The sequence below is a fragment of the Nelusetta ayraudi genome, unplaced genomic scaffold (genome assembly GCF_046127955.1).
Source record: "Nelusetta ayraudi isolate G7.1 ecotype Tasmania unplaced genomic scaffold, CSIRO-AGI_Nayr_v1 ptg000041l, whole genome shotgun sequence".
Taxonomy (NCBI): domain Eukaryota; kingdom Metazoa; phylum Chordata; class Actinopteri; order Tetraodontiformes; family Monacanthidae; genus Nelusetta; species Nelusetta ayraudi.
The window spans coordinates 227,329-253,167 of record NW_027466091.1 but is presented as its reverse complement, the minus strand read 5'-3'; the positions used below and the strand labels follow the sequence as shown (position 1 = coordinate 253,167).

The window sequence follows — 25,839 nt, the reverse complement described above, 5'->3', positions numbered from 1 at the left end:
AAAAACAAACAAAAAAAAACAAAAAAACGACGGAGACTGTAAATGCGGTAGTTAGTCGCACGCTTCTCTCGAGTCACCACTTAAATCTATTAACAGGATACCCGTTTGTATTATTGTGGGATCGGTACTAGGAAGTGAGATGTGACGTTTGCTAAACTCGTTTGAATTATTATACCTACTTCAACCATGGCCATCTATTTGGATTATTTCAGATCTTCAGAGTAAATCAAGAGAATGCTCATTATTTTTTTGTGGGCAACCTGTGAAGTATTGTCATCTTCGAATCGTATTAAATGTTTACAGTCTTCATGCATACATTTCCCAGACAGTTCTTGAACGCAGCAAGTAAAGTTCGGTCTGTCTCCATAAATCAGTTATGGCGAGCTTATGCTGTGCTCTAGTTTACAGAGGTGTGTTGTGTATTCTCTGAGAGGTCATAATACACCGTTTCACATTTTTGACGTGACTTTCATATACCGCAGTTGTACACAGCGAACACAGCGATAATGTGAACTTTTATTACAGTTTATTGCACAAAAATGAATACATATCAAACAACAATGTCAACTCTTTTTTTTTTTTTTTTTTTACTTTAAATTATAATTGTAAGAAATTTTGGACTGTACAGTAACTACAATTGTGATGGATTAAAAAAATGAGGCACAGACACGGCAGACTGAGCTCTAGTCTTGGTTTGGCTGGTCATACACCAGCGCAGCATCAAGTGCTGGAGTGCTGGGGTCATAGCAGCCTTGTTTCTGTTTAGTTGCCACAGGACACAAGTCCTGTTCACACCACCTGATAAAAGACAATAAAACATGTGATATACGTGCACAGTCTTTGAAAACCAAAACCAAAACATACAATTGGGGGGGGGGCAACCTGAGTGCAGCATAGGTGTCGGACGAAGAGGCTCCTTTCCAAGATGCATGGTCAATGAGAAGAGCCCCTGTTAACAGACAGAATGTTAGTAGGGAACTTGCCGTTGAACTTTGCATGTTGGTGTTGCCAGACAGGAAGAATGTTTTAATATGGAGAAGTTTTCTAATGAGAAGTATTACTTTGGGCCAAAATGTCACCGCCAGTGGTTCTCTTTTAACCACAGTGACATTTTAAGGGTCACCATTATAGATAAGATAATAAAGAGATTCATTTTGGTTGTGTACTTCCTATATTCAACAATTTGAAAAAAAATCTCTTAGTTTGAGCCCTTCCCTACATGCTCCAACAGCCCCTCAACGCTAGCGCTAGTTTGCAGGGGAGATGAGGGGTGTGACGCCTTCATCGATATTTTAAAAAAACAAAAACAAAAAAAAGCCAGCCTATCTAGAAATGCACAAGTTGTATTTTTTGGACTGAGCATGTTAGGTATGTGGTTTTTTTTATGTTGATTGTTTTTAAGAAAACTTCTTAAAGTGAGACGAGATTATGTATTTACCCATGTAGATTCGAGCCAGGCTGTATGCCAGGTCTCTGGCTGCTAGCTCCAGGTAATCAGGTTTTTTGGCAGCTGCCACCTGAAGAAAACTTTCCAATTGAGAAAGAGCCTGGCCCAGCATTTTCACTGCTGGTGCCAATGAAGAAATGTTTGAAGCAGTTGAAATCAGGGTCTACAGGGAAAGAAAGAACAAAAGAAAAAACACAGATCTACATCAATGACAATTCTTTTCGGATCGCATTCATTGGTGGCTGAACTTGTTGACCAGGGTCATTCCAATCCTTTGTACCTTTGTGTGAGTGAAGTAAGCATGAAGAACTATTCCTGAGCTGCGAGCCACACAGCGCAGCACATCCAGAGACAAGATGTTGGTGGTCCCTTCCCAGATACTTAACACCTACAAGAGATGAAAACAATCACAGGGAAATCACAGCGACCTGCCATGAAATGTGTTTTACAGAATGCAAAACAAGAATACGAGCATTTTAGGAGATCTGTTCCCTAAAATGCTGTTGTAATTAATCTTACCTGAGCGTCACGAAGAAGTCCAGGCAAACCAGTATCTTCAATGTAGCCCTGCCCTCCAAAACTTTCCAAACCTTCAGAAACCACAGCTACCGCCTTGTGAAAACATGTAAATTTAGAAGTTATTCTCATGTATATTTGTTTTGCAAATCTAAGATTAAATAATGCGTGATTCGCATTCTCAATACCTTTTGAGTTTGTCCAGTTCACTTGCAACATTGTCAAGTGGGATTTCAATTAAGTTTTTTTTTTTATTGATAAATTTAACATCCTATCCATACCTTGACACTGTAACAATGTCAACCTTTTAATCAACAAATAACACAGTCATAGCTGTTCACCTGCTTCCCAGTGTACAGTTTGAGCACAGGTGTAAGCAGGCGTAGAAGGTTTGTATCTAGCTGGGTTGCCACGCCGCTTTCCTCTCGGCCCAACAGGCGACACACATCCATGAGGAGGAGAAATGCTGCGCGAGTCTCCACCTGCAGGTTTGCAATACAGCTTAAGCGAGGCACGAATGAAGACGACGCCTTGAGTTTGATGTTTAATGCTCAGTCTCACCTCCATCCTTGCAAGGGTTTGCACATGCAGAGCGTGGTCCTTCAGGATTTTCCCAAAGGCAGAGCGTCGACTTGCATAGTCCCGAGCTAACTGGACCACTCTGAATACAAACACTTCATCAATGTAATCTTTATAAAAATGAATAGTCACGATTCAGTTAAGAAGACTAAATCACAGATGGCTTCCCTTTCCTCTAACTCGTAAAATCGCTCTCCTTGCCTCATCACAATGCTCTCTGTCTTTGTTCTTATTATTCAAACGCTCATGATTTGACCACTTCCTGTTCCACCATTTAACCTTACTGTGATGTACGCATAGCAGTAATAATTTGTTGGAGTGTCAGCCTGCCTTCTCATCGCCGCTGCTGCAGCAACACTGTTATGGATCCGGGTGATGGTGAGCATGTTGGCGATGGAAGCCACGCCTCTGCCTTCCTCTGACAGCTGCAAACATTAAGAAAGCACATACATGTGAAAGAGCTTGTGTAATCGCACAACTTCCTAAAACGTTTAAGTACTTCCTCATTGAGTCTAAACAAGGTCAAGTCTGTGTGAGATAAATACAGTTTTGCTAAGCACAGTGATCATGCTGATCAACAGCACAGCATGAATGATCTGAGGTTTATTATTTCAATAAGGGATGATATTGCGTAACTGACCCTGTGAGCTGGCAGCCCATCCAGCAGTAACTCAGCAGTCGGCATCTGTCTGGTTCCCAGCTTGTCCTTCAGTCTCTGAACCTCGATGCCTTTCAACAGGCCTTCCTCACCTCTACTCACCTCTGCATAGAACAAGGACAAACCCCTGCTGCCCTGCAGAGGGAGACGAGCGCAAACAGTGGCGTGAAATTATTTAGCAAATAATTTATTTAAGCTGTTGAGTCATGAGTGAGAAAAGTTGCCAGTACTGGTGTGATGCCTCCTGTACTGTCTTGCACTCGGGCCAGTGTGAGCGTCATGTCTGCGTCTGTCGCAGAAGTGAACCACTTGAAGCCGTGTAGTTTGTATGATCCATCTGTGTGAGCAACTGCAACTGTCTCTGTGCCATTGGCTGAGGAAGAAAAGAAATTGAAGCTCTCCAATTAAAAGTTTTGAGCTGCATAAGAACACAAACAACACTGCGGACATTAGAAAAATGTGTTAACCACTGACCCACATCAGATCCTCCCTGTCTTTCAGTCATCCACTGTCCAGATGTCCAAAAACGCTCAGGTTGGCGGGTGGTCAAACGACTATAGGCTTCATCTACTGGCCACAAAATACCTAAAGACTTCAAGAAAAAACAACAACAACTTTTTGACAAGATTCTAACCTTGCTTTCTTGGAACAAATACTAATAGTTATGAAAGTGATGCTGAGTCTTCATAAAAAATTGACCTGTTATTTACAGTTAGATTACGCTTTTAGGACCAACCTGGATAACTTTTGCAGCACCGTCAGTCATGGCAAGAGGACATGTGTAGAGACCAGAGGAGGGAGAGAAGAGGAACAACTTGCACATTTGGTACACGCGACTGGAAAACAAATACATAAAGAGTTGTCATTTTTAAATTTGGCAGTGACCTATCTCTTAAAAATAAAAATAAAACTGGACTACATGATTGTAAAAAAAAAAAAGAGTTGTGAAAGGAATCACTGCAGTCTACCAACCTCCACTCTCCAAATGTTCTCTCATAACCAATGGCGACCAGTCCCTCCTGTGCCGATAGGTCTTTCATGCGTTTCCAGGCTGGAGAGGTCACAATGTGGTCCACTCTGCGACCCCAAGCATCAAAGTGAACCAGCCTTGGAGGAGTGACCTCACACTCTCTGCCCCACTCGTCCACCTCACTGGCTACACGCTCTCCAAAAGCACACAAGTCTGAGATCACTGCCTGTAAATGTAGGAGGATTTCTGTGATCACATGACCTTCTATGGCTGTGTCGATCAAATGACTGCAAAATATTCATATGCACAAAAGATTAATACTTGATGCAATATATGGCAGATTAACAAGTGAAGTCTTCACTTTAGTTTGCCAAGCTTTATGTCCATGACAACTTAATCAGAGGAGGGAACATTTTTTACTACTTCTTGGAATGCATCAATGTAGTAAGTCCACCACTGAAGCTTTATATACGTGTAAAGTCTTTCTCTTTACCACTTTGGGCAAGTGTCTTCTCAGGTAACCTCTGAGCAAGGCATCCTCAAGAAAAGGATTCTTCAGCACTGGTCTCTCCTGGAAGAAAGTTCCAATCTTGGCTCTAGAGAACGGCAGAGAGCTTGCTGCCTCCCAGGCCAGTTCTTCATCAGATCTTGTGCCTGACTCAGCCACATGTACTGATCTAACGTGGACTAGAGGCTTGGCGACACCACAACACACCCTGTAGCAGCCTCCGGCAAGCTGTCGCTTTAGGAAGGGTATTTGCACTGCCATGGTGGAAAGCCTGCAGTCTGGGATGACACACAACAAAAAGCACAGTACGATTCAACAATTTATGAATAAAAATAATAAATTAAACATCGAATATACAGCCTATTTTCTTCAATTGTATGTTTTCCGTGTTTAATTTAAATATTGGTCTCTCATTTCTATGTCTCACCTCATTTCAGTTTGCTTCATTTTTAAACATCTCATGCATTCCGAGTCAGATAAAATGTGTTATCACTAATATTTCTGGATTAACTATTCTGGAGAACTAACTTTTTTTTAAAATAAATATTGCAGCACGTTAAAGCCCGAGTCAGCCTTATTCAAATCTAAATCTCACGCTTTTAAAGTAATGAAAGTAAATATAAATAATATTCAAATAAAATTAATAACCATATGTATACAATTACTAAATAACTATAAATATTTTTCTTTATACGGCTTAACTGTTTTCTGTCTATGAACAACTGCAACAACAATCTAAGCTTGACTGAAGAAGTAGGTCAAGGTTCACTCCTATCCACTGTATCTTGGCTCCGTATTTTAATTATTCTAAACAATTTAAATTAGAGAACAGTTATCTAACAAACAAGATAGCATGTCTTTGGTCTACCTTTTTATTTCGGTGACAGTAATACGGCTTGTTTTGTTTTCACAAACGCATGACAAGTACTGCTCTTGAGTCACTTTTAACAGTCATATCAGTGTTCTTCATTTTTCTATTTCACAAATAAATAATGATATTATCCAATAATAAATGATGTAAGGACAACATATAATATGCATCACATCCGCTATGGATTAAAAGAGAGACATTTAAGCGCCAACGGTCTTACTTTATGCTCTCCGCGCAATGTTTACCATTACCAGTGGTGTACACCCACCAACTTCCGGGTCTAGGCGGAACATCCGTTTGCCGTCTACTGGTTTTATTTTGTAAGGAGCTCCGTACCAATGTCCCGTACTACGTGGAGTTATGTCTTATGCAGATAATTTTGGGCAAGGGTTAATATGTGCTACGTTACTGACGACCACATTTTGACTGGTAAGTAAAGGGACGGGGGACTTGTGTATTGCAGTTTTGCAAGATATGAGAAATGTACATTGTAAAATCAAACAGCTAGCCAAAGTTACACGTCTCGGCTCTCTCACCAGACCATATGTCTGGTGATAGATATAATTTACTCTCGATACAATTGATTGGCATTTGTCGATGGGGGTAATTTCTTTCCATCTTGTTGCTTCGTGTTATTACCATCAAACTAAACGGAAAGTGTTTGGCATTTGTTATTATTCACTTCAATTCTCTCACACAATTGTGTGTTAAACTATAGCGATTACCTGTGACGAACGTCGTCTTGTTGAAGCCCATTAAGCAACACAATGATTGAGTCCTGTTGTCAAGAATTGTAGATCGTATCTGAAATTACTCGTCTGTTCAAGTCCTCAGGTAATTTGGAAAAGATGGGTTCTTGGCATCCATTGACCAACCTGAAGGAGTATGTCTCCCACAATCCCCCAGGAGCGACATTTTTCCTGTGTCTCTTGACTCTGGCTTTGTCGTTCATCAGTCTCAGCTCCTACAGCTCCACTTACCCTGCACCCAACCCTGACACGACCAAGGTAAGCAGTCCATCCATACCGAGCACAAAACTGTGGCTATGTTTCGTCAGTTATTTGCCAACGAGTCAATTGTCAGATTTATTTATTTATTTATTTTAATTAATAGTAATTATCTTCCATTAAACTGGATTATGTACATTTTTAACCCTTGGGCAAACTGAATCAAAAATAAAAGATATTTAGTAAGATGTCTGTGAAGCAAGCCCGCCTTTTAAAATAGGCATTATTATTTGTTGGCTATAGATAAATGATCTGGATGGTGAACTTTGAACTATGAACCTTTTCTTTTCCTTGGTGCTTGATCTTGCTGCAGGACTGGAACCATCTCCTATCTTCCTTATCACATTTCCAGCTGTGTGTCAACACCAATTCAAGCTCCTCTGAGTTTGTTTCGACAGGCCATTCTCTGGACACAAATAGACCTGTTTCAAATGAGTCTACAAACACTTCTTTGACCACTTTGCATGTCAGAGTTCCTTTGGATGTGACTGCCAACTCAGACAGTGGCTCACTGAAAGGGGTTGGCCTGCAAACAACCTTGAGAGCCGAGCAACTGCACCTGGGAGGTGTGTATGACTATATATTATAAAATTATGCACACAGCCATCATTCTAACCCGTGGCTGACTGTTTAACTTTCCAGAAAATGAGATTCTGAAGCTGACTGTAGTGCTTATGTCTGGAAGAGACAATATTCAAACCTGCCTGTCCATCAGTGCCCCGACACACTTGCTGCCAATGAACGTGTATGTGTTTTTCAGTTTCTTCAATCTGTATCACCAGTAGCTTAGTTGTATAAAGAATAAGAATTGATGATTTAAATGAGTGTATTTATTGTGTGTTTGAATTTGCCATTTTTGCTCCAATGGAAGATTACCTCCAGACTGCCCTTTGTCTGAAGAAAACATTACGTATATCTTCGTGGAAGCCAACAACCAGGCACCCGACGCGTCACAAACCTGTTACAGTTTAAGCTCCAGGAATGACCCCTCACTAGCAATCATGTTAACACAGGTATGGGACTTCATACTGAAACACGAAAGGAAAAGCAAATACCTTGTTATTGTCTTCTCAGTCACTCTCTCCTTTTAACACTCTACAGGAGGAACAGAGTGTGGCAGCACGACACATGCTGGGATTCAGTATGGGTCTGCTGGGGGTTTGTTTTGTATTGTGTTTGGCAGCAAGTCTGACAAATTCACTCCTGCGCCGCAATAACTGGAATGAACTGGACCAAGAACATGTAATTCTTTTAAATTAACATATATATATATACATATATATATTGTTTATATTTATTATTTTTTAAATGATATTTCATTATTACACACTTCACATCAATTTACAGTCCTATTAAATCTAAAGTAGTTACATCATTTAGTGTGTACTAAAGATATTATCCAGGTTGAAGAGTTTTGAAAATGTTATAATCCATCTTTACTTCTTTCCTTTATTTGCAGTAACCCTTTATTGACGCCTGAATAATGTTTGCCCTCTCAAGCCTGAAGGATTTCCTTGGTGAGAAGAAGAGATCAGCAGTATTTCCCCCCCAAGGAATTATACTCTCTGTTTAAAGAGAGCCACCTCACATGAAATATGAAGTTGAATTTCACCTGGAAAACAGAATATGATCTGTGGCTCTGTGGAGTTTTGGAACTGACCATGTAATGCCATCAGAGTTGTCGAGTTGTCTTCTTCTGGTGTTCAGAGACTTTGTTTTATTAGATTTCAAAGAGGGCTTGTACTAAGCCCAGAAATCAATACTACTTTTGACTATTTGTCAAAAGTAAAAATTCACAACTGTTTTGAAAGTGCGATGGAAAGTCATTTGATGGTCAACAAGTAATAAAAGATAAATGTGATTAGAGAATAATCTTTTGTATGCTTTAGGACCACAAGTATTTTTTTTTTGTTGTTGAGAGATTTCACCTTCTCTTGCTCTTATTTCACACTACCTAGCAAGTTTCTATTCCTTATGAAAGTGGCCGTTATGCACCCAGCTGCTATCTATTGTTTAATTGTAACGGTTATTACAGAATGTAATGTTACCACTTTGCTACCACTTTTCTGTTGAAAGCAAATTCTGTTGCTATTTTTTTTTTTTTCACAGAGGATTTTTATCTTCATCGTCTAAATCTGAATCTAATTTACATATACATATTCAAGGCTCATGGGACCTGAATTTTAAATCCATTAACACAGCTACTTTTGCATAAGTGACTAGCCATTTTTTTTAAGTTCTTTTGGAACAGAAAACCGAGTTAAGTCATGAAAACACACTCATGATTTTCTTTTGCATGTCTTTATTTCACTTCAAAAGACTAGATAGATATTCACGCTCGAGTTGCTTAAAGAGGAATTTCAGTTCAGTAGGTTTCCATTATGAACCTAGCAGTGGCGGGATACCTTAACATTAGGCGTTGGCTAACAACTGCATTTCTTTTAACGTGACTGTGTAGATGAAAACAAAATGGATCAGAACGCTTTAGCGTTCAATATAGCGAGGTAACGCAGCACCAACAGTGTCAAACATAAGGACATGCCTTCCCTTCCCCGCACAGTAGGTGGCGATGTACACCTCAAAGTCTGAAATGTAGCCCGTCTAACAAAACTGAACGAAGAAGAAAATTCCCATTGGCTGGGTGGCGGAACCAGTGCACGAAAAGGATTCCAAGTCGTCCCGCTTAATGCTCGGGCGCTTCGTGGCCTCGTGGATTGATTTTATTTTTCCATGTAAAGGAGAGGGGCCAACGTGGACGGACTGTCACGTTAGTGAGACGCCACCTCAGAGTCGCCGTCACGTGAAACGGTCTGAAAAGTCAGTGGAAATTCCTCAGTTTGAGAAAGCAGCTCGGTTCACACCAGGAGAAGCTAGCTAGCTAGCGATGCGTTTATGCAACAACATAAACAGCCTTCCTTAAGAAGCTCACATAATGACGCATCACATTTCTCATTTGCGCTCAACATTACGTGCTGTTAACCATTGCTTTATAACGATCGAAATGTTTGTACCAGTCAGTTTATGAACTTGCCAACAAAATGTGAACAGGCCTTAATAGATACAAATACGCAGTTAGGCCAGCAACTGAAAACATGTGCCTGTATTTGGGTATTTGGGGCCGTAATTGATAACACCTTGCTTGGCGAGACAGTTAAATCTCACCGGGACGTAAACAAGCTTCCCATGAGGTTCCTATAGCGTTGAGGGGGCGTGTAGGGGGGGGCTAGAGAGCGTGTGCAAGACGCTGTTTACTTTGATGTAGTGAAGAATCGTCCATACTAATTTAAAGACACTTCCTGACTGCGGGACCGAGTTGAAAGAGGTGTGTGTTTGAGGCGCATGTTCAGCCTGTGACTGTGGCATAATTGTCTTCACAGTTCGCAAACTCTCTGCTGGAGCTCCACTGGGCGCCTGCAGGACACTCGGAGGGGCAGCGAACCGTGGGATGATGGCCTACCAGAGCTACAGCAGTCTGAGTCGGGCACAGCTCACGTTTGAATACCTTCACACTAACTCGTGAGTGGCCCAGCTTTTAGCTCCTCTCTCGTCTGAAATATCTACAATCTACTTGACAGCCACGGCTCTTCATCATTGATCTGAGACGCTATTTGCAGTGGGTTCAAAGCACACTGCACATTTACTATATATACTATAAGGCGTGCCATCTGTCTGAACAACTTTTAGTTTCATTGAAAAGCACTATGCCTGGAGAGTTGATGTCAAGAGATCACTGGGCCCATTAAAACGTCATATTATGGATAAATACCAAACAGAATTTGGCTGTATTGAATGTGAGTCGTCTTATTGCCGTGAAGACCTCAAGTTCTTGAGATGTGGCCTCCGGTGGTTTGTCCATCTTAATATTTAGTCATGCATCTTGTTGACTCATTCAGAAAGAGTGATGATCTCACTGTCCGGGCACTTTTCCAGATTCACTGCTAAGGATGGGATTAGGCAGAGACCTGGAGAGGGTTGGATTTAATCAACTGCTGTAGTTGCTCAATTCCAAACAAATCAACTACTAAGAATCCATGAATGACCTTATAGGCTTTTCTTACTTTATGCCTATCTGACTAAATACTTTACCTAATATACAGTAAAGGAATTTATATGCTCGTGGATACCAGAGACAAATGTTTAATAGAAATATATCCTCTGCCCAAGTAAATTGTCAATTGTAAAATGTACAAAAAATACATTTAGAAAACCCGCAAAATGACCTTGTAGATAAATTGTTACAGGAGGATCTGCTTACTTTCTTCCCGGTTAAATACTTTGTACTGATAGTTGTGGTGTGTTTCCAGCACAACCCATGAATTCCTATTTGGAGCCTTGGCAGAGCTTGTGGACAATTCAAGGTACTGAAAACAATGTTTCAACAAAGCACACACCATTACCATCTGATATATTTGTGATGCTTGACTCTGTTTTGTATTTGTTTTTTAATAGAGATGCCAATGCCACTCGAATAGACATCTACACAGGTATGAATCCGAAAAAGTCACATGGTGTCACATGCATAGCCTGCAATTGTTCCTAACATGACTTCTTTCCGCTGCGCTCTCAGAAAAAAGACCTGAGCTGCGGGGTGGCTACATGCTTTGTTTTCTCGATGATGGTACTGGAATGGTCCCAAGTAAGTTCACCACAGAAACTGGACAAAAGGCTTAAAGAATAAATGTTTTAAATTGCGATTCACTTTTCAAGGCGTTCCAAAGTTTCTATGCTAATTTTTATGATTAATAAATGATAATAGGTGAGGCCACCCACGTCATCCAGTTTGGAAAGTCCAGCAAACGCTCCCCTGAGTCCACCCAGATCGGACAGTATGGAAACGGATTGAAATCGTAAGAACTGCCCACCATTTCTGGCATCAAGGCACAGTGGTTCTGGAAGCATCGTGTTGAAATTAAATTAAATGTAAAATATTTGTTCTCCCCTCTCCAGTGGGTCAATGCGCATCGGGAAGGATTTCATTTTGTTCACAAAGAAGGACAAAGCGCTGACTTGCCTTTTCCTGTCCAGGACATTCCATGAAGAGGAGGGTCTGGATGAGGTCAGAATTAGCCTTGAAATATAAGTAGGGACTGACAATACAGAAAGCTAACAGTAATGATTCATTGCATTATCCATACGTTCCATCTTCTCTTGGCAAAAACTGTCCAAAGATTTTTTTTGTTATCTCAAACATTAGCCCATTATAGAGATGTGACACAGGACTCAGTATTTTTTATTTAAAGTAGCCGATACTGTTGGCTGATTATCAGTCAAATTCAACAAATTCAATATGATGCTGTGTCTTTTTCTATATAAGATTTTGCCTCTTATTTCATGACATCCTTGATATTCTGAAGTCTGGCTAAACCTTTTAGCTTGCATTTGTTTTGTTTTTTTGTCTTTCTCTGTACAGGTTATCGTACCTCTTCCATCTTGGGATTTAAACACTAAACAACCGCTGACATCTGACCCTGAGAAATACGCTGTTGAGACGGAGCTGATCTACAAATACTCTCCTTTCAAAAATGAAGAGCAGCTAATGCAGCAGTTCAACAAAATAGAAAGTAGCAGTGGTAAGCAAGCACTTCAAGCAGTTTACTGCAAATGGGTTATCTCTCAAAATGTTATTTTCCTTGCTTGTCATTTAAAGTCATGTTTTTCAGTGTATGGTGTGTATTTGCGCTGTTTGTTCCAAGGTACTCTTGTGATCATCTATAACCTGAAGCTGATGGACAATGGAGAGCCAGAGCTGGATGCAGAGACGGATCATCAAGACATATTGATGGCTGGCACGCCGAATGAAGGAGTGTGAGTGCCATCGACAGCGTTACCTTAGTTCATTTAGAACATGGAATTAGAAACTATAAGTAATAAATATATTTTTACTTGGTACTTGATTATTATTTTCATCTTATTGCTGCCACTCTTACAGGAAGCCAGAGAGGCGGTCCTTCAGGGCGTATGCTGCCGTACTGTACATTGACCCACGCATGAGAATTTTTATTCAGAGTCACAAAGTCAGGACCAAGAGACTGTCTTGTTGCCTGTATAAACCAAGGTAATATAAAAACACCATCTATCTGACATTTGCAACTCCTGCATTCTACTGTCTCATTGTCCATGCTCTGTGTGAAGGGTTTATAAATACACATCAACCCGGTTCAAAACTCGAGCAGAGCAAGAAGTAAAGAAAGCAGATCACCTGGCAAAGATTGGTGAGTCGGTGCTGAAACAAGTGTTCTCATCTGCTTTCTGCAGTCATGTTGTGTCGTCTCTAAGGTTTAATTCATTGCCTTGTTTTCTGTAGCGGAGGAGAAAGCCAGAGAGGCAGACAGTAAGCGCGTAGCCCTGGAGGCCCGACTGGGAGAGGATCTGTCAAAGGAATCGCGGGTAAGTCAAAGTTGGTGTTTTGGTGCATTTGCAAGAAAATTAGAATAAGAATAAGATTGTCTGTTCACACACTTTCTAAATCTAAGTTGTTATTGTTTTTAAACACAAACGTTTATCTGTTTTCTTCTAAATAAAATCACCTCTGGAGTATCTTAGGTGCTGATATCTTGTTCTTTGCTCTCGCAGGCAATCCTTCGAAAGGTTCAAGACTCTGCCATGATGCTGAAACGGGACGCTGATATGAAAAAACGGATTCTGGAAGCAAAGCAGAAGTATGAACAGAGTTTTGAAACTGTTTTACAGTGTTCTGGATATATCTAGATCTCTTCATCTATATGTTCAGTAATAGTTATGAATAGTAAAGTGACAAGAACAAGAAGGAGGCAATACTTGACCGACTTCATTGACTCTTTTTTTTTTTTTGCTCATCCACTGATGTCAACGTCTTGTTCCTCAGAGCTTTAAAGGAGCCAAAAGAGTTGAATTTTATATTTGGGGTGAACATCGACCAGAGGGACCTGGATGGAATGTTTGTATACAACTGCTCTCGTCTAATTAAGATGTATGAGAAGACGGGACCCCAGCTGGAGGGAGGCATGTAAGTAAAGCAAGTAAGACAAACAGAGTTTAAATGATGATTGAACATGGTTGAATCTGTGGTGATTGGTTTATTTCAGGGCCTGTGGAGGTGTTGTAGGAGTGGTGGATGTCCCATATTTAGTTCTGGAACCCACTCACAACAAACAAGACTTTGCAGATGCAAAGGAATATCGACATTTACTGAAGTCCATGGGGGAACATCTGGCGCAGTACTGGAAGGATTCAAATATCGGTGAGTTTTTTTGGGGGGGGGGCTTTTCAACTTCAAATGTCAAAACATGCAAAGTCGCTGTAGATAGAAATAAAATGTTCCTTCAAACTGGGCTTGAAATGCGGCGTTCCCCTCTGTGTCATGTAGCTCAGAAAGGCATCGTGAAGTTCTGGGATGAGTTTGGGTACCTGTCTGCCAGCTGGTCTGCACCTCCCTCATCAGAGCTGAGATACAAAAGGCGGCGCGCCATGGAGATTCCACTAACTATTCAGTGTGGTGAGTTATGCACTCATGTCCAGGCCAACTAGCACATTCACACATGCTGTTTCTTATGATTTGCCATTGGACATGTTGACCCTAATGTGCTCTCTGTGTTCAGACAAATGTCTGAAGTGGAGAACGTTGCCCTTTCAGATGGATGCTGTGGACAAACGCTACCCAGACAGCTGGGTGTGTCTCATGAACCCAGACGGCAAACAGGACAGGTACAACCAGATCGAAATCAATAGCTAGAAATGAATACATTTATGCTGTGCGGAAAGTGTTTCTCCAGGTGACGTGTATTTTGGCCCCTCGCAGGTGTGACGCTCTTGAGCAAAAACAGAATTTGCCGTGTGGCGTTCTAAAGAAAGAGAAGCAGTCGGCTGAGGACAAGCAGAAGGAGCTGGCAGAGAAAATCAAACAGCAGCAGGAGAAACTAGAGACCTTGCAGGTATCCCATGCATGCCCCTGCCTCTCTCTCCAACCTACTGTCCTTCTCAGGTCTTAATAAAGTGTGTTCCCTCTAGAAAACCAGCACTATTAAATCTGCCGCTGATGTCAAGAAGCTACCGCTGGAAGTCAGCATGAAACCAACAGAGACTTCCTCTCAGGTACAAATCTTTTTAGCGCTCAAGATGCTTTTACAAATACAAACATATTTTACAAATAAACCTTCATGTTTAATCGAAACATTATGAGAGATTGTTCGTTCTAATTATACCACTGCATATCATCATGTCAGAATTTGGAATGTGAAATTCAACCATATTAATAATTTACCCACAACTACTATGCATTATAAAAAAATACTTTTACATTATCTTTCAGTTGCACTTCATTCCCAATGGGGAAATTTGTTTGTTATTTTTCTTTAAAAAAAAAAAAAAAAAAATGAAGATAATATATTTGAAATAATTTATTCCATTGTCTTTTGCACTTTTACCAAAAAAATCTAAATCTAAAATTGAGTTTTCAGAAAAAAAAAATCTGGATTTTATTTTAGTCCAAAATCGCCCAGCCGTAATTAAAGGTATAATTAGTCAACATTCTGAGTCATAAATGAATGTCACAGTGTATTTTCATTATTTATTTTTCCAGGCAACCAGGTCCTCTGAGAGATCCACAGCACGCCCTCGCTCCCCTCCGCTTCCCGCTCACCTCAAGAATGCCCCCAGCGTCCCACCGTCACGCGCGCCCTCTCAGCGGCCCACGCGGACGCCTGCCCCTCCCCCGGCAAAAGCAGAGCCACCAAAATCTCGAGCTGCGGCGAAGCCCTCCGCGTCTGCAGCCAAACCTGCACCCAGAGCGTCCGCCAAGACGCCCCCATCCACCCGCAGCTCACGGGTAACTCACACAGATTCACCCCCAAGAGCTGCAGGCTAATTAACTTCAAGCGTCATAAAGATGGTGAAGCAGCTGTGTTGGTTTCCTCCTTGTAGACTTCCGCAAAGACGTCGTCACCCAAGCCCGCTGCTGTGGGACAGCGCAAGAGAATCTTAGAACAGGAAGACAGTGAAGAGGAGGAGGAGGAGGAGGAGGAGGAAGAGGAAGAGGAGGAGGAGGAAAGTGAGGAGGAGAGTGAAGAAGATGAACCTCAGACAAAGAAATCCAAGATGGCTGCAGCGCTCGCTAACCACGGCAAAGTGGTAGAGAAGGCCACGCCCCCTAAACGGGGCAAGCTGGACGAGGTAAGCGGTGACACGTCTCACTTCACACTCAGTCTGCTGCACCCACTCAGCATTGTTACCAACTCACCATCCAGTGTGTGGATACCCCGCAGAGACAATGAAGCACCGAGCTGTTTTGCTGAGCATGAGCTGCACTGTGCCACATTCTCTGTGTATTGTGCTGTGAGCTTGGATCTGTTTTCTTACGCACTACACAGGGGATGGCAAGAACCTCTGTGACAAAAGTAGTCTTGATGAATGGGTCAGACGTATCGATAGGTAGAGGTATACAAAGTGTCATGGAGACACTTTTACACGTCACCACGTGACGTACAGGGGTCATGTGACCACTTCACTTCAAGTGACAATGACGCGTTACGATTGCACGGAGGAGGAAACTGAATAATTTTTTTTTTTTACAAGTAATCAAAGAGAAAAATATAACAACCAACCATTCTTGACAGCAAACAAACGTAAACCAACAAATTCCGGCTTATGTGCTTCACACCATTCAATGGAAACACCTGCAAATTGCAATTGTACTTTGTTGAAATTTTAGAAATATCGCTTTTATTTTACAAAAAAAACTGTAATGGAAACACAGCTACTATAAGACCAGAGTTCATAGACAGTCATTGTCAACTTTAGGTCATGACATTGACATTAGTAGCACTGAATAGAAAGGCTTCAAAGGTGCACATGTTGCTCCAGGTGCTTGCACTGCATGCTTCCACCAACACACAGGCTTTCTTATACCTGTATTTATTTTCTATGTGCAGATAATAGGCTTTATTGATCACTCACTGTGTCAGTTTTACATGTTTTACTACCATATATATAATGACTGCATTCTGCTCACTTTGATAACTCAAGATATTGTAAACTAAATCACTGCAAGCGATCACAATGTCCATTTTAAACAACATTGTGTTGGCTGGCAAGACGTTAGTATTAAAGGGGCTCGGATGACGAAGGCTTGCAGACTTTCCTGGGTGGTCGAGCAGGAGCGATCAGTCAGAGCCAGTCTGATGTTGACTTTGCAGGTTAGCACACACTCGCAGTCTGTGAAGAAAGGGCCTTCTGCTCCCACGAGACAGACATCCACACCAGCCTGTGTGTCGAAAGGAAAGGTAGCTTCAGCCGCTTCCTTTCTACCGTGAATCCAACGAAGCAGAGATTAACCTCGTGTTGTCCACCATCTGTCTTCTCTCTGATCAGGCGGGGTGATTTAACCGACCGTCACTTTCAATTAATGGTGCGCATGGAACTAGAAGTCTGAATATTGTTGTTCTTGCTCCTCTTTAACCCGCGGCCAGCATGTCACTCTCTCTCTCTAATACCTCATGCATGAGACTTTTAATCGCCACTGTAGCAGGCTGTTGGAACCTTAACTCTAACCTGTAAACCTTCCAGGAAGCCACATCTCTCCGATTAGTATTCATGACGTGTGGTGTGTTTGTAGGCACCTGAAAAGTCCATACAGGAGAATCCAGAAAATGACGCTAAAAATGCTCAGAAAGGTAAGACAACAGTCGTGCAATTGGGAAAATAGTCTCTGAAAGTCTCCAGCTTGAAGAATTTTCCACTTTCTCCCCCCCCCCCCCCCAGATAAGGGTCTGCTGGTTGAAGTGCGCGTCAACAAAGAGTGGTTCACAGGCAAAGTCATCGCGGTGGAGGCGAATAAACAAAGCGTTCGCTGGAAAGTGAAGTTTGATTACGTGCCGCGATCCACTCCCAAAGACCGATGGTACGACCGCTCGTCTCGTCTCGTCGTGCGTTTTAAAGCCCATCCTGGTGCCACAGCAGCCAATTGACCTCCTGGCGCCCCTGTGTGTGTGTGTGTGTGTGTGTGTGTGTGTGTGAAGGGTGTTTAAAGGTAGCGATGAAGTGCGGCTGATGCGACCGCCGTCGCCGGTCTGTCAGACCCCCGACACCCAGCAGGAGACTGAGAAGGGGCTGGCAACCATGGAGCCGGACACCACCCAGCCAGGAACCAGCAGAGAGGTGACGGACAGCCTGGTCACCATGTTGAGGTGAGACGACGGCTATTTTGCACAACCACCAGTGAAGATGGATGAAGATGTAATGAGGGCAATGTGTAAAACAATGTTTTTTGTGTGTTTGTTTGTTTTTTTAAGGACAATGCTGCGTTACTTCTTTCCTCCGGCTTTTCGGATCCCAAAGGACGACGTTAACAGCATGACAGCCGAGGAACTGGTTGCCTTTCCTTTGGTGAGTACATGGTGGATTTTTTACAATACCAGTCCTTCTTTGATCTACTTTGAACTTAAAGGTCCAGTGTGTAATATTTGGCTTGATTTTTGTATTGGTAAAATCTTAACATATACGTTCCAAAGATACAATAATAAAAGTGTGTGCTCGCAGTACAATAAGAGTAATTTGGTTTTCCTACCCTTAAAATGGTTCTCACATATATTAGAATATACATCGAGCAGGTCTTGCTCCTAGTTAGCGGCCATCTTGCGGCGCCATTTTTTTAAGGAAGCCCACCTGACAGTGGCCTGAATACGAAAGGCACTGTCAGGTGGACTTCCTTCAATACTGGGTTTCCTTCAAAAGTTTACACACTAGACCTTTAACAATGTCTTTACTGTTACTTTATTTTCTAATCGTGTGTTCATCACATTTATCACTTCCTCTTCATCTTTGTCTTTCTCCTTGTAGAAAGAGTACTTCCAGCAGTACGAATCAGGTCTCCAGTCGTTGTGCAACTCGTACCAGAGCAGAGCCGACGCCCGGGCCAAGGCTGTGGAGGAGAAGAGCAACAGCAATGAACTCAAACTCAAAGAAGCTGACGAAAAACTGCAGAAACTACGAACGAACATCGTTGCACTCCTGCAAAAAGTGCAAGAGGTAGGTCGTCTCTCCACTTCGACCAAACTCAAATGTGCCGTTCCGCCCTAAAATTAAAAGTATTGCTGATTTCATTTTATTTATTTATTTTTGTTCATGTCTTAATTTGTGCTTTTAGGACATTGACATAAACACGGATGACGAGCTTGACGCCTACATTGAGGACCTTCTCACCAAAGGCGATTAAAGAGGATCAAAGAGTGCAGCGTACAAGAGAGAAGTGGACGAGCACAAACAAGACTGCAAGTTTCCATACTGGCCATCACTCGCCAGCAGCGCCCCAAAGATTCTTCCAGATATGACAGAAGGCAGTGAAAATTGCTGATCCCTCCTCCTCAGTCAGACTATGAGATATTTGACCTTTTACTTTGATGGTTCCAGTGTTTAGACAGCGGCAGTGTGCTCTTTCTGTTTAGACAGGTGCTCTGGTGTTTTCATCAGTGACTCGCCCTCTAGCCTGTGTTATTTTTTTTTTCTAAAGTCCTTTTCAACTACCTGATGATCATATATTCAGTATGTTAATCTATGTTTAGACCAACCTATCTGGATTGTCTTTTTAAACTCAAATGTGTAGGTTGTGCCAGTTGTTCTTTTATTGTTCTGTGATTCTCAGAAAACTTCATTTGTTTCTAAATTTGGTGCCTAATCAGGTCAAAATCAGACTATCATGTGAATCCAGACTCGGTCTGCTTGCACCGCAGCCTGAACTAAAATAGAACATCTTCAGTTCCAATTGTATCTACATTTTGTTGATGCCAACCTGCTTTTTCCATTCTGGTCAAAGATTTTGGGTTATTATTTTATGGTTGTGTGTTTTGTCACACCTTCAAACACTTACTGGGTTTTATCAGTATGATTATTACCTTCTGTCCCTCCCAACTTAAAACTGTTGCTGTTCTTTATTTCTTTTGGGAGATTTGAAAAACAGAGAGATTCATGTAAATGCAAGGTGTGTTCATAATATTTCAGTGCCTGTGTCCTTCCATTTGAACAAATTTTTTAAATGTCATGGGACATGTTTTATGAAACCAGTGCATGCTCTTAATTCGTTTGGTTCTGACAGGAACAAAAGTTTCAGTATTTTTCTGAAAGGTCTTTACTGAAAAACAAAACAATAAAACAGGCTCAGTAACACTTTATAAAATGATCTCTGGCTACTCTGTCGCCTCAAAAGTATTAAATGTACACATTTAGTACTTTTGAGTTACAATTTTCTTGTTAATCATGCAGTCACGCCATAGAAAGCTTATTGAGGGGTTTCGTGGTAACGGCGGCATCAACGGCAGGTGTTGGAAGGGGTCCGCAGGGGTCGGTGGGCCACAGCAGGCTTGAACGCTGCTTGCAGCTTCCATTTTTTAAAGTGACTTTTATTTGAACTTCTGAATATTGGTCGGAGTAAAGATGTAAAAGAAGTTAACGAAGACAATGTGTTTTCAGAGGATCTTTTTTTTTTTTTTTTGCATTAATCATATTTAAAAAAATACTGCATTGTATTTTCATTACAATGAAATGCAATTTACAGTTGTAAAAAATAGATTCAGCTGAATTTCTTTTCTTCAACAAAAGTGAAAGTATTTTACAAGTTCAATGACTGAAATCAAGCAGCAGGAGGACAAATCGTCTGTTAACACAATCTAATTGCTTAATATTCCACGGAAGGTAAAGTTATTACTTGCCATCGTGTCTTACATTCAAAGCAATTTTTAACATCCCGTTTTTAAAATTAGTGCAACCCTGGTACATTTCCACAATGCTACTGCCACTCTTGGCTTTCACTCTTGCAGTATTTGCATGTTGTTAACACCCAAAAAAAAGGACACTTATGGCGCCCAGGTGACTTTTACAGGCTTAAACGTCCAGGTGTCAGGGTGGCCCATGTGCCGCAGGTCTTTGTAGGGGGACGTACTCCACTGGAATGGCGGCACCTGGTCCCACGTGGGCCCGTTCACCGCCATCATGGCGTAATCACGGAACATGCCGTAGGAGGTCAGCTGTGCAGGGAACACGCACACAAACAAGGCATCAGGATGAGCGGCAATCTCAAACCTCAACAGGGAGACATTTCTAGATGGTGCTCGAGGACGAGTGATGGACAGAAGAACGACCTTCATGTCTGTTCCTCCGTGTTGCCTCTGTCTTAAGGCTCCGAACGGGTACGTCCCATTGGCCGGGTTTAGATCCGATCGGGCTGAGATGGCATTCTCTCCATTGGCAGGAGGATCGCAGCCATCGCACTTGGACAGGGGGTCTTCCTTAAAGTTGTTATACCTGAGAAGACACATGCAGAGGTTACTAGAGGTCAAAACTCGGGATAATGCCATTTTTTCCAAGCTCGGGGAGGAGGGGGGAGGGGGACACAACTGTGATACATTTAACCTCATGAGGCGAATCATTGAGTCCAGATCTTTGACAGTTGTGTGGTCTCTCTTGAAGATCTGAGCCCGAGGATTACGGTCCAGGGTAAACCATGAGCCGTACTTCTCAACCAGCTCGTTGCATCCACTCGCATTGAATATCTGCTCAAAGTACCTACACATTACAGGATTGAAAAGGGTTAAGAATTTGCAAAATAAAACACTGTCCATTTGAAAGAAAAATTAAATTCCTTGGCACTGTGAAAAATAACTTCGCCTAAAATTGAGCAAAATATGCCTCATACATTGACAGTTTAAAACTAAAGGCATTTAAAACATTTCCTTGAATGTCTTTGAATTTTCCAAAGCTTTGTTAACAGGAAGTAGAAGCGTAACACACATTACCACCAAACTCCAAACAAAACGAAACACTTACGGAATATTGTAGCTGGCCCAGTAACTCTTCTCAAGCAGCTCCCGGGTCTTATCCTCGACATGAATGAGTCCCCTGCACCGTTTCAAAAGGAAGAAAAGCTTCCGTTTAGTTTAGCGATGCCACTCAAATGAAGCGTTGAACACGTTTGTTTGAACGCGAGGCCTTACGGAATCTGCTCCAGGATGAGGAGAAGCCCTTCTTCAAACTTTGTCTGTCCTGGGGAAAAAAGCTTGTAGTCCACAATCATCCACTGGTTGTTATACCTTCACAACACACACACACAGACACACAATCTGAAGACACAACTCCTGCCTGCTTGGCCACTCATTGACTGATTCAGCACAAAGCTCCCTGATGGCACCATTGCATCACTGTGTATAAACACACTCGTGTGGGACATTTCTGTTATCTTCAATGTCCTTTACTGCGCCACTCAAGACCAGGCGTGGGCAAACTATGGCTCGGGGGCCATATGTTAAGCCCTTCAATCCGAAACAGTAATTAAGTCATAACAGCTGTATTTCATCCATTTTTCAGTGTTTAAAGAGTCATTTCAATATAGGGTGAAATACCGAGGGGCTTCAAAGACCGATATTTTGTTGTAATCTTGCTTTTGTTCATTTTCAATTGACATTAAAGCACACGTTTTCAACATATCCCATTAAATATTAGGGTGGGTTATCAAACACTCCATCCATCTGCTCCTGCCCCTCTGTCAAATCTCAGGTCCCATTGTGGCCCCACCAATCAAAAAGTTTGCCCACCCCTGCTCAAGACAGCGGTGAGTTTTACATGGCAGTGAAGGTGAAATGTCCGCACAGCCGTTTATTTCTGCTGGCGTCTGTGAAACTCACGTTCCACTGTTGTTCCGGCTGAAGATGTCAGCCCACTGTAAGCCATTAGTGGCCAGTCGATTGGCCACGATGTTCCTCAGCCATTCAAACACGGTGTTGGTTGGAGTGACATACTTCCAGAGAGCAGGATTGCTGTTTCCAATGGTGGTTTCCAATGTAACCTGGAGGAGAATAAAACCATAGAGTCAGAACAAAAAGCTAAATTCAGGTGGCTGCACTTTCATGCCTTCCAGGGCAAAGTCCAAAGAACTCTCACCAGGCCACTGCTGAGGATGTAGAAGTCATCTCCAGAGAAGATGGAGCCGGGGTAAGACGAGAATGCCTGAGTTCTTCCAGGAAGGGAACTGTTGCCTGGAAAGAAATAAAATGAATTGGTCTTAATCCACAGAAACGTTACCAATGTTGACAATACTCAAGTTAGTCAATCTTTACAGGCAATACAACACTTGATTACAGCAGCTCTGGGAGACTGATTAAACTTCAACACTAGTCCTTTAACACAACAAACATGGCTCAGGAGTTGGAGGCAGCTTAATATGGCTGAAACAGGAGGGAATTGGATTGGCTTGGCCAATACTGTTTAATTCTGAAAAAAAAAAAAAAAAAAAGAATAGATATAAAAACGTATAAGAGCATCTAAAAGGGCCTTGTTGGGTGCCACGTCACACTGAGTCTATTCACAGACGACGAAGATCATACAAAAATCAATCAATTACTTGAGGGAGAGACTTTGAAGTCAAAGACGTATTTCTTCATGATGCGCAGCATTGACTGGTAGGTGTTCCAAGTGTCGTGTGACACCAGCAGGTCCTCGTTGTTCGGCAGCAATTTGATGAGGGCAGAACAGGAACCGGATCCAAGAGGTCGAGTCTGGCTGGACTTATTTAAAACAGATTCCAAGTCTTCCAAATCCCCACCCAACTGGAAGAGTCTGAATTGAAAATGTAAAACAAAAGTAGGAAATCAATACTATCATATACATATATATATATATATATATATATATATATATATATATATATATATATATATATATATATATATATATATATATATATATACATACATACATACATACATACATACATACATACATACATACATACATACATACATACATACATACATACATACATATATATATATATAATTTTTTTTTTTTTTTAATAATATATAAATTGAGTTACTTTTCCTTACATGAAGCCAAGTGGATTGAAGGAGAAGGGCCCGAGTGGAAAGGACAGCTGTTCATTGTAGCTGTCCTCCAGGCCTTTCAGCTGCAGCAGTGCCAGGCGCACCTGGGAGAGGACAAGGCCGGACAGTCAAACCGCTCATTTCCAGCTTTTCATTTGCTTCTCTCTTGATTTGATCCGACATCCAACACATGCCGGTCAAATACCTGATGCCAGTACGCTGAATTTGACTCCTTCTCCATTTGTTCCTGAACCCACTGCAGATTGTCTCTGATGTAACTCTCCAGGCGCTTGCAGTAACCGGTCTCCGACGTGAAGGGCCCGCAGTAATTGACCAGAGTGTTCATCCAGTGCTTGTAGATGAGCTGGAACAAGCATGAATAAATACATTCAATTAGACGTAATTGACACGGAACCACAGGTTCCTGAGAGGAATAATGCTCACCTGAGATGTGACTGCGGCTTCCACAGCTCCGGCAGCGTAGGCCTGCAGACTGTCATTGTAGCGACTGCTTGTGGTGACCTCCAGGTAAGCCCAGCTAAGGAGAGTAGACATGGAAATGAATAACACATGCTTGTGTAAAAAACAAAAAAAAAACTTTGTTGTGGCTGTTGTGGTTGCTGCAGCAGCAGATCACTTGTTTTTAATGTCATTACTGACACCATCTACAACATTTATTGTAAATGAAGCAAAAACACAAAACCAAAGACCGGACTCTGCACTGTAGTCTGCCTGCAGTTATTGACGATTACATCAATCCACTGTCAGCACAGCTGGATCACGTGTGCAGTGATTGCACAGATTCAGTGTCTCTTCTTTGATGACATGGGAAACATTTTTGCAACTACTGGTTTCTGAGGAAGAAGTGAAACTAACTTCCTGGCGGCACGGAGATCAACCGAGGCTTTTATTTTTGTTGCCAGAATTTGGGCCTGATTCACACGTCCATAGTGTCCATGTGACACTGCTCTTGCTATCATCTCGTTAGCCATTTAAGGTCGTTTTAAGTCTAGTTGAATTCAATCACGTCAGGCAGTTTGTTCAAAGTCATGGGACATATTGCCTCATAATAATAATAATAAAAAAAAGGTTGATGGCCTGCTGAGGTCTGAGACATCCCTGTAAGTTTTAGATGGCAGTTTAACTTATCAAATGGGTCACATGATTTAGAATTTTTTTTTTTTTTTTCAAAATATATATTCATTTGTTGCTAAAGCCTTTTTATTTGCAAGTCATACATCAGGAAAACCACACAGTTCTTATGAAGGTTCCTGCAATCTTAACCTTACAAGGGTGGAAAAAAGTTTTGGGACACCTCATTCCTTCACGATGTACTGAATTGCACTAAGAAACAGCCGTCAGTCTCCAAGTGCAGTTTATTTTAGTGCAGTCACCAACATTTACCCACATGCTACATGCACACTGTTCCAACCAGCTCAGAACTGGATGTTTCAGCAAGACTCGCAAAACATCCAGAGTAGAAGAACTAAAAGAGTTCAGTTTTCCTATTTTGTCTTATTAACCATAAGCAACAAAAACAATTCCTATTTGTTTGTGTGCCTCAGATGCAGCCACACTTTTTTTTTTTTTGAAACAGTCAAAACAAATCTCTGGAAAATGTTTAATAACAATAAATGGAATGGAGAAGTTTTAAGTAGTGCCAAAAACCTTCTCCTATGACTGTGCATTTTTGTGTTTCACTTCTGTTATTCATGCTTTTTGCGCAAGAGATTGGGAAGGGCAATGCATTTCTATATAGCTGAAGAAACTGTCTTCTTGTTTTTGTATTTTTAATTTATTTTTGTATTTATTTTTATTTCGGGGGCTTGCTGTTGGGAATTTGTTTTTCATATGTCTTAGGTATGAGGGTTGTTGTTCAGCGATCATTGTTCTCATGTAAAACGAGCGAACTTTATCCTGTTTGCCAGCAAATGGGACAGGAACAAGAGCTGTAGTTATCTGAAGCGGGTTGCAACCCAAACAAGCGGGAATACGTCACAAATAGCATGCAATTTTCTGTTCAAATATATATATTTTTTAAAAACAACAACAACAACAACATTTTAACAAATATATCAACCTGACATAAAGAGACGACGACCTTAGAGTCCACTTACCCTGATGTTTTGATGTCATCAGTGAAGTTGGCCCAGGCTACAAAGTGCTCCTTAAAGCCCTCGACCACAGACAGCTGACCGCTTTGTTTGTCCAAAACGGCGCTTGTGATTTCAGCGGCAGCAGGAGCGAACAGCAAAGTCAACGCGGCAAACACTGCTGGGATGCTTACAGGAGCCATGGTGCCTCTGAAGGCTGCGGTTCCTGCGGACCCAGACGCCATGTTTAAAAGATAATCGTCACGTGATATATCATGTGACGCCACCCTTCCCTCCTTCCTCTTCCGCCTCTTGTTTCTTCTTTGGTGTTTTTGTCAGCGTTGGCAAATCC

At 41.7% G+C, this 25,839-nt stretch overlaps 4 protein-coding genes across 8 annotated transcripts; 2 read left to right on the top strand and 2 right to left on the bottom strand.

Annotated features, from left to right (window-relative positions):
* Positions 1 to 509: 509 nt before the first annotated feature.
* Positions 510 to 5,848, bottom strand: LOC142892991 (acyl-CoA dehydrogenase family member 11). Its single transcript, XM_076033187.1, has 15 exons — positions 5,770 to 5,848; positions 4,664 to 4,956; positions 4,173 to 4,396; positions 3,937 to 4,036; positions 3,675 to 3,792; positions 3,431 to 3,573; positions 3,183 to 3,335; positions 2,873 to 2,967; positions 2,525 to 2,624; positions 2,305 to 2,445; positions 1,967 to 2,059; positions 1,728 to 1,835; positions 1,439 to 1,610; positions 883 to 949; positions 510 to 798 (listed from the first exon to the last, which is right to left on the bottom strand). The coding sequence occupies exons 2-15, from the start codon at positions 4,937 to 4,939 to the stop codon at positions 684 to 686; spliced, it is 1,905 nt and encodes a 634-aa protein (XP_075889302.1). The 5' UTR covers positions 4,940 to 4,956; positions 5,770 to 5,848; the 3' UTR covers positions 510 to 683.
* On the top strand, positions 5,838 to 8,428 carry LOC142892990 (transmembrane protein 248). 3 transcript variants are annotated; one of them, XM_076033184.1, is made up of 7 exons: positions 5,847 to 5,978; positions 6,384 to 6,556; positions 6,870 to 7,122; positions 7,199 to 7,301; positions 7,428 to 7,569; positions 7,658 to 7,798; positions 8,016 to 8,428. In XM_076033184.1, exons 1-7 carry the CDS (start codon positions 5,945 to 5,947, stop codon positions 8,016 to 8,018), a joined length of 849 nt encoding a protein of 282 aa, XP_075889299.1. In that variant the 5' UTR covers positions 5,847 to 5,944; the 3' UTR covers positions 8,019 to 8,428. The 3 variants fall into 3 exon arrangements, with proteins under 3 accessions (XP_075889300.1, XP_075889298.1, XP_075889299.1); XM_076033185.1 differs by lacking the exon at positions 8,016 to 8,428 and having other exon boundaries at positions 5,838 to 5,978; positions 6,377 to 6,556; positions 7,658 to 7,816; XM_076033183.1 differs by lacking the exon at positions 8,016 to 8,428 and having other exon boundaries at positions 5,845 to 5,978; positions 7,658 to 7,816.
* Positions 8,429 to 9,184: 756 nt separating this feature from the next.
* morc2 (MORC family CW-type zinc finger 2) lies at positions 9,185 to 19,690 on the top strand. Of its 3 annotated transcripts, none has more exons than XM_076033169.1 (28): positions 9,185 to 9,364; positions 9,934 to 10,072; positions 10,861 to 10,914; positions 11,006 to 11,040; positions 11,124 to 11,192; positions 11,313 to 11,403; positions 11,504 to 11,612; positions 11,967 to 12,126; positions 12,250 to 12,361; positions 12,486 to 12,611; positions 12,689 to 12,768; positions 12,861 to 12,943; positions 13,130 to 13,215; positions 13,401 to 13,541; positions 13,621 to 13,775; positions 13,902 to 14,030; positions 14,134 to 14,239; positions 14,334 to 14,466; positions 14,543 to 14,626; positions 15,114 to 15,359; positions 15,455 to 15,703; positions 16,726 to 16,812; positions 17,145 to 17,202; positions 17,291 to 17,429; positions 17,548 to 17,715; positions 17,821 to 17,914; positions 18,368 to 18,556; positions 18,675 to 19,690. In XM_076033169.1, the coding sequence occupies exons 2-28, from the start codon at positions 10,002 to 10,004 to the stop codon at positions 18,741 to 18,743; spliced, it is 3,123 nt and encodes a 1,040-aa protein (XP_075889284.1). In that variant the 5' UTR covers positions 9,185 to 9,364; positions 9,934 to 10,001; the 3' UTR covers positions 18,744 to 19,690. The 3 variants fall into 3 exon arrangements, with proteins under 3 accessions (XP_075889284.1, XP_075889283.1, XP_075889285.1); XM_076033168.1 differs by having other exon boundaries at positions 9,185 to 9,373; XM_076033170.1 differs by lacking the exon at positions 16,726 to 16,812 and having other exon boundaries at positions 9,186 to 9,373.
* Positions 19,019 to 25,747, bottom strand: plbd2 (phospholipase B domain containing 2). Its single transcript, XM_076033176.1, has 12 exons — positions 25,512 to 25,747; positions 23,839 to 23,932; positions 23,600 to 23,758; positions 23,398 to 23,498; positions 22,917 to 23,131; positions 22,457 to 22,551; positions 22,201 to 22,361; positions 21,514 to 21,609; positions 21,347 to 21,418; positions 20,933 to 21,085; positions 20,662 to 20,824; positions 19,019 to 20,547 (listed from the first exon to the last, which is right to left on the bottom strand). Exons 1-12 carry the CDS (start codon positions 25,730 to 25,732, stop codon positions 20,377 to 20,379), a joined length of 1,701 nt encoding a protein of 566 aa, XP_075889291.1. The 5' UTR covers positions 25,733 to 25,747; the 3' UTR covers positions 19,019 to 20,376.
* Between the last annotated feature and the right edge of the window lie 92 nt (positions 25,748 to 25,839).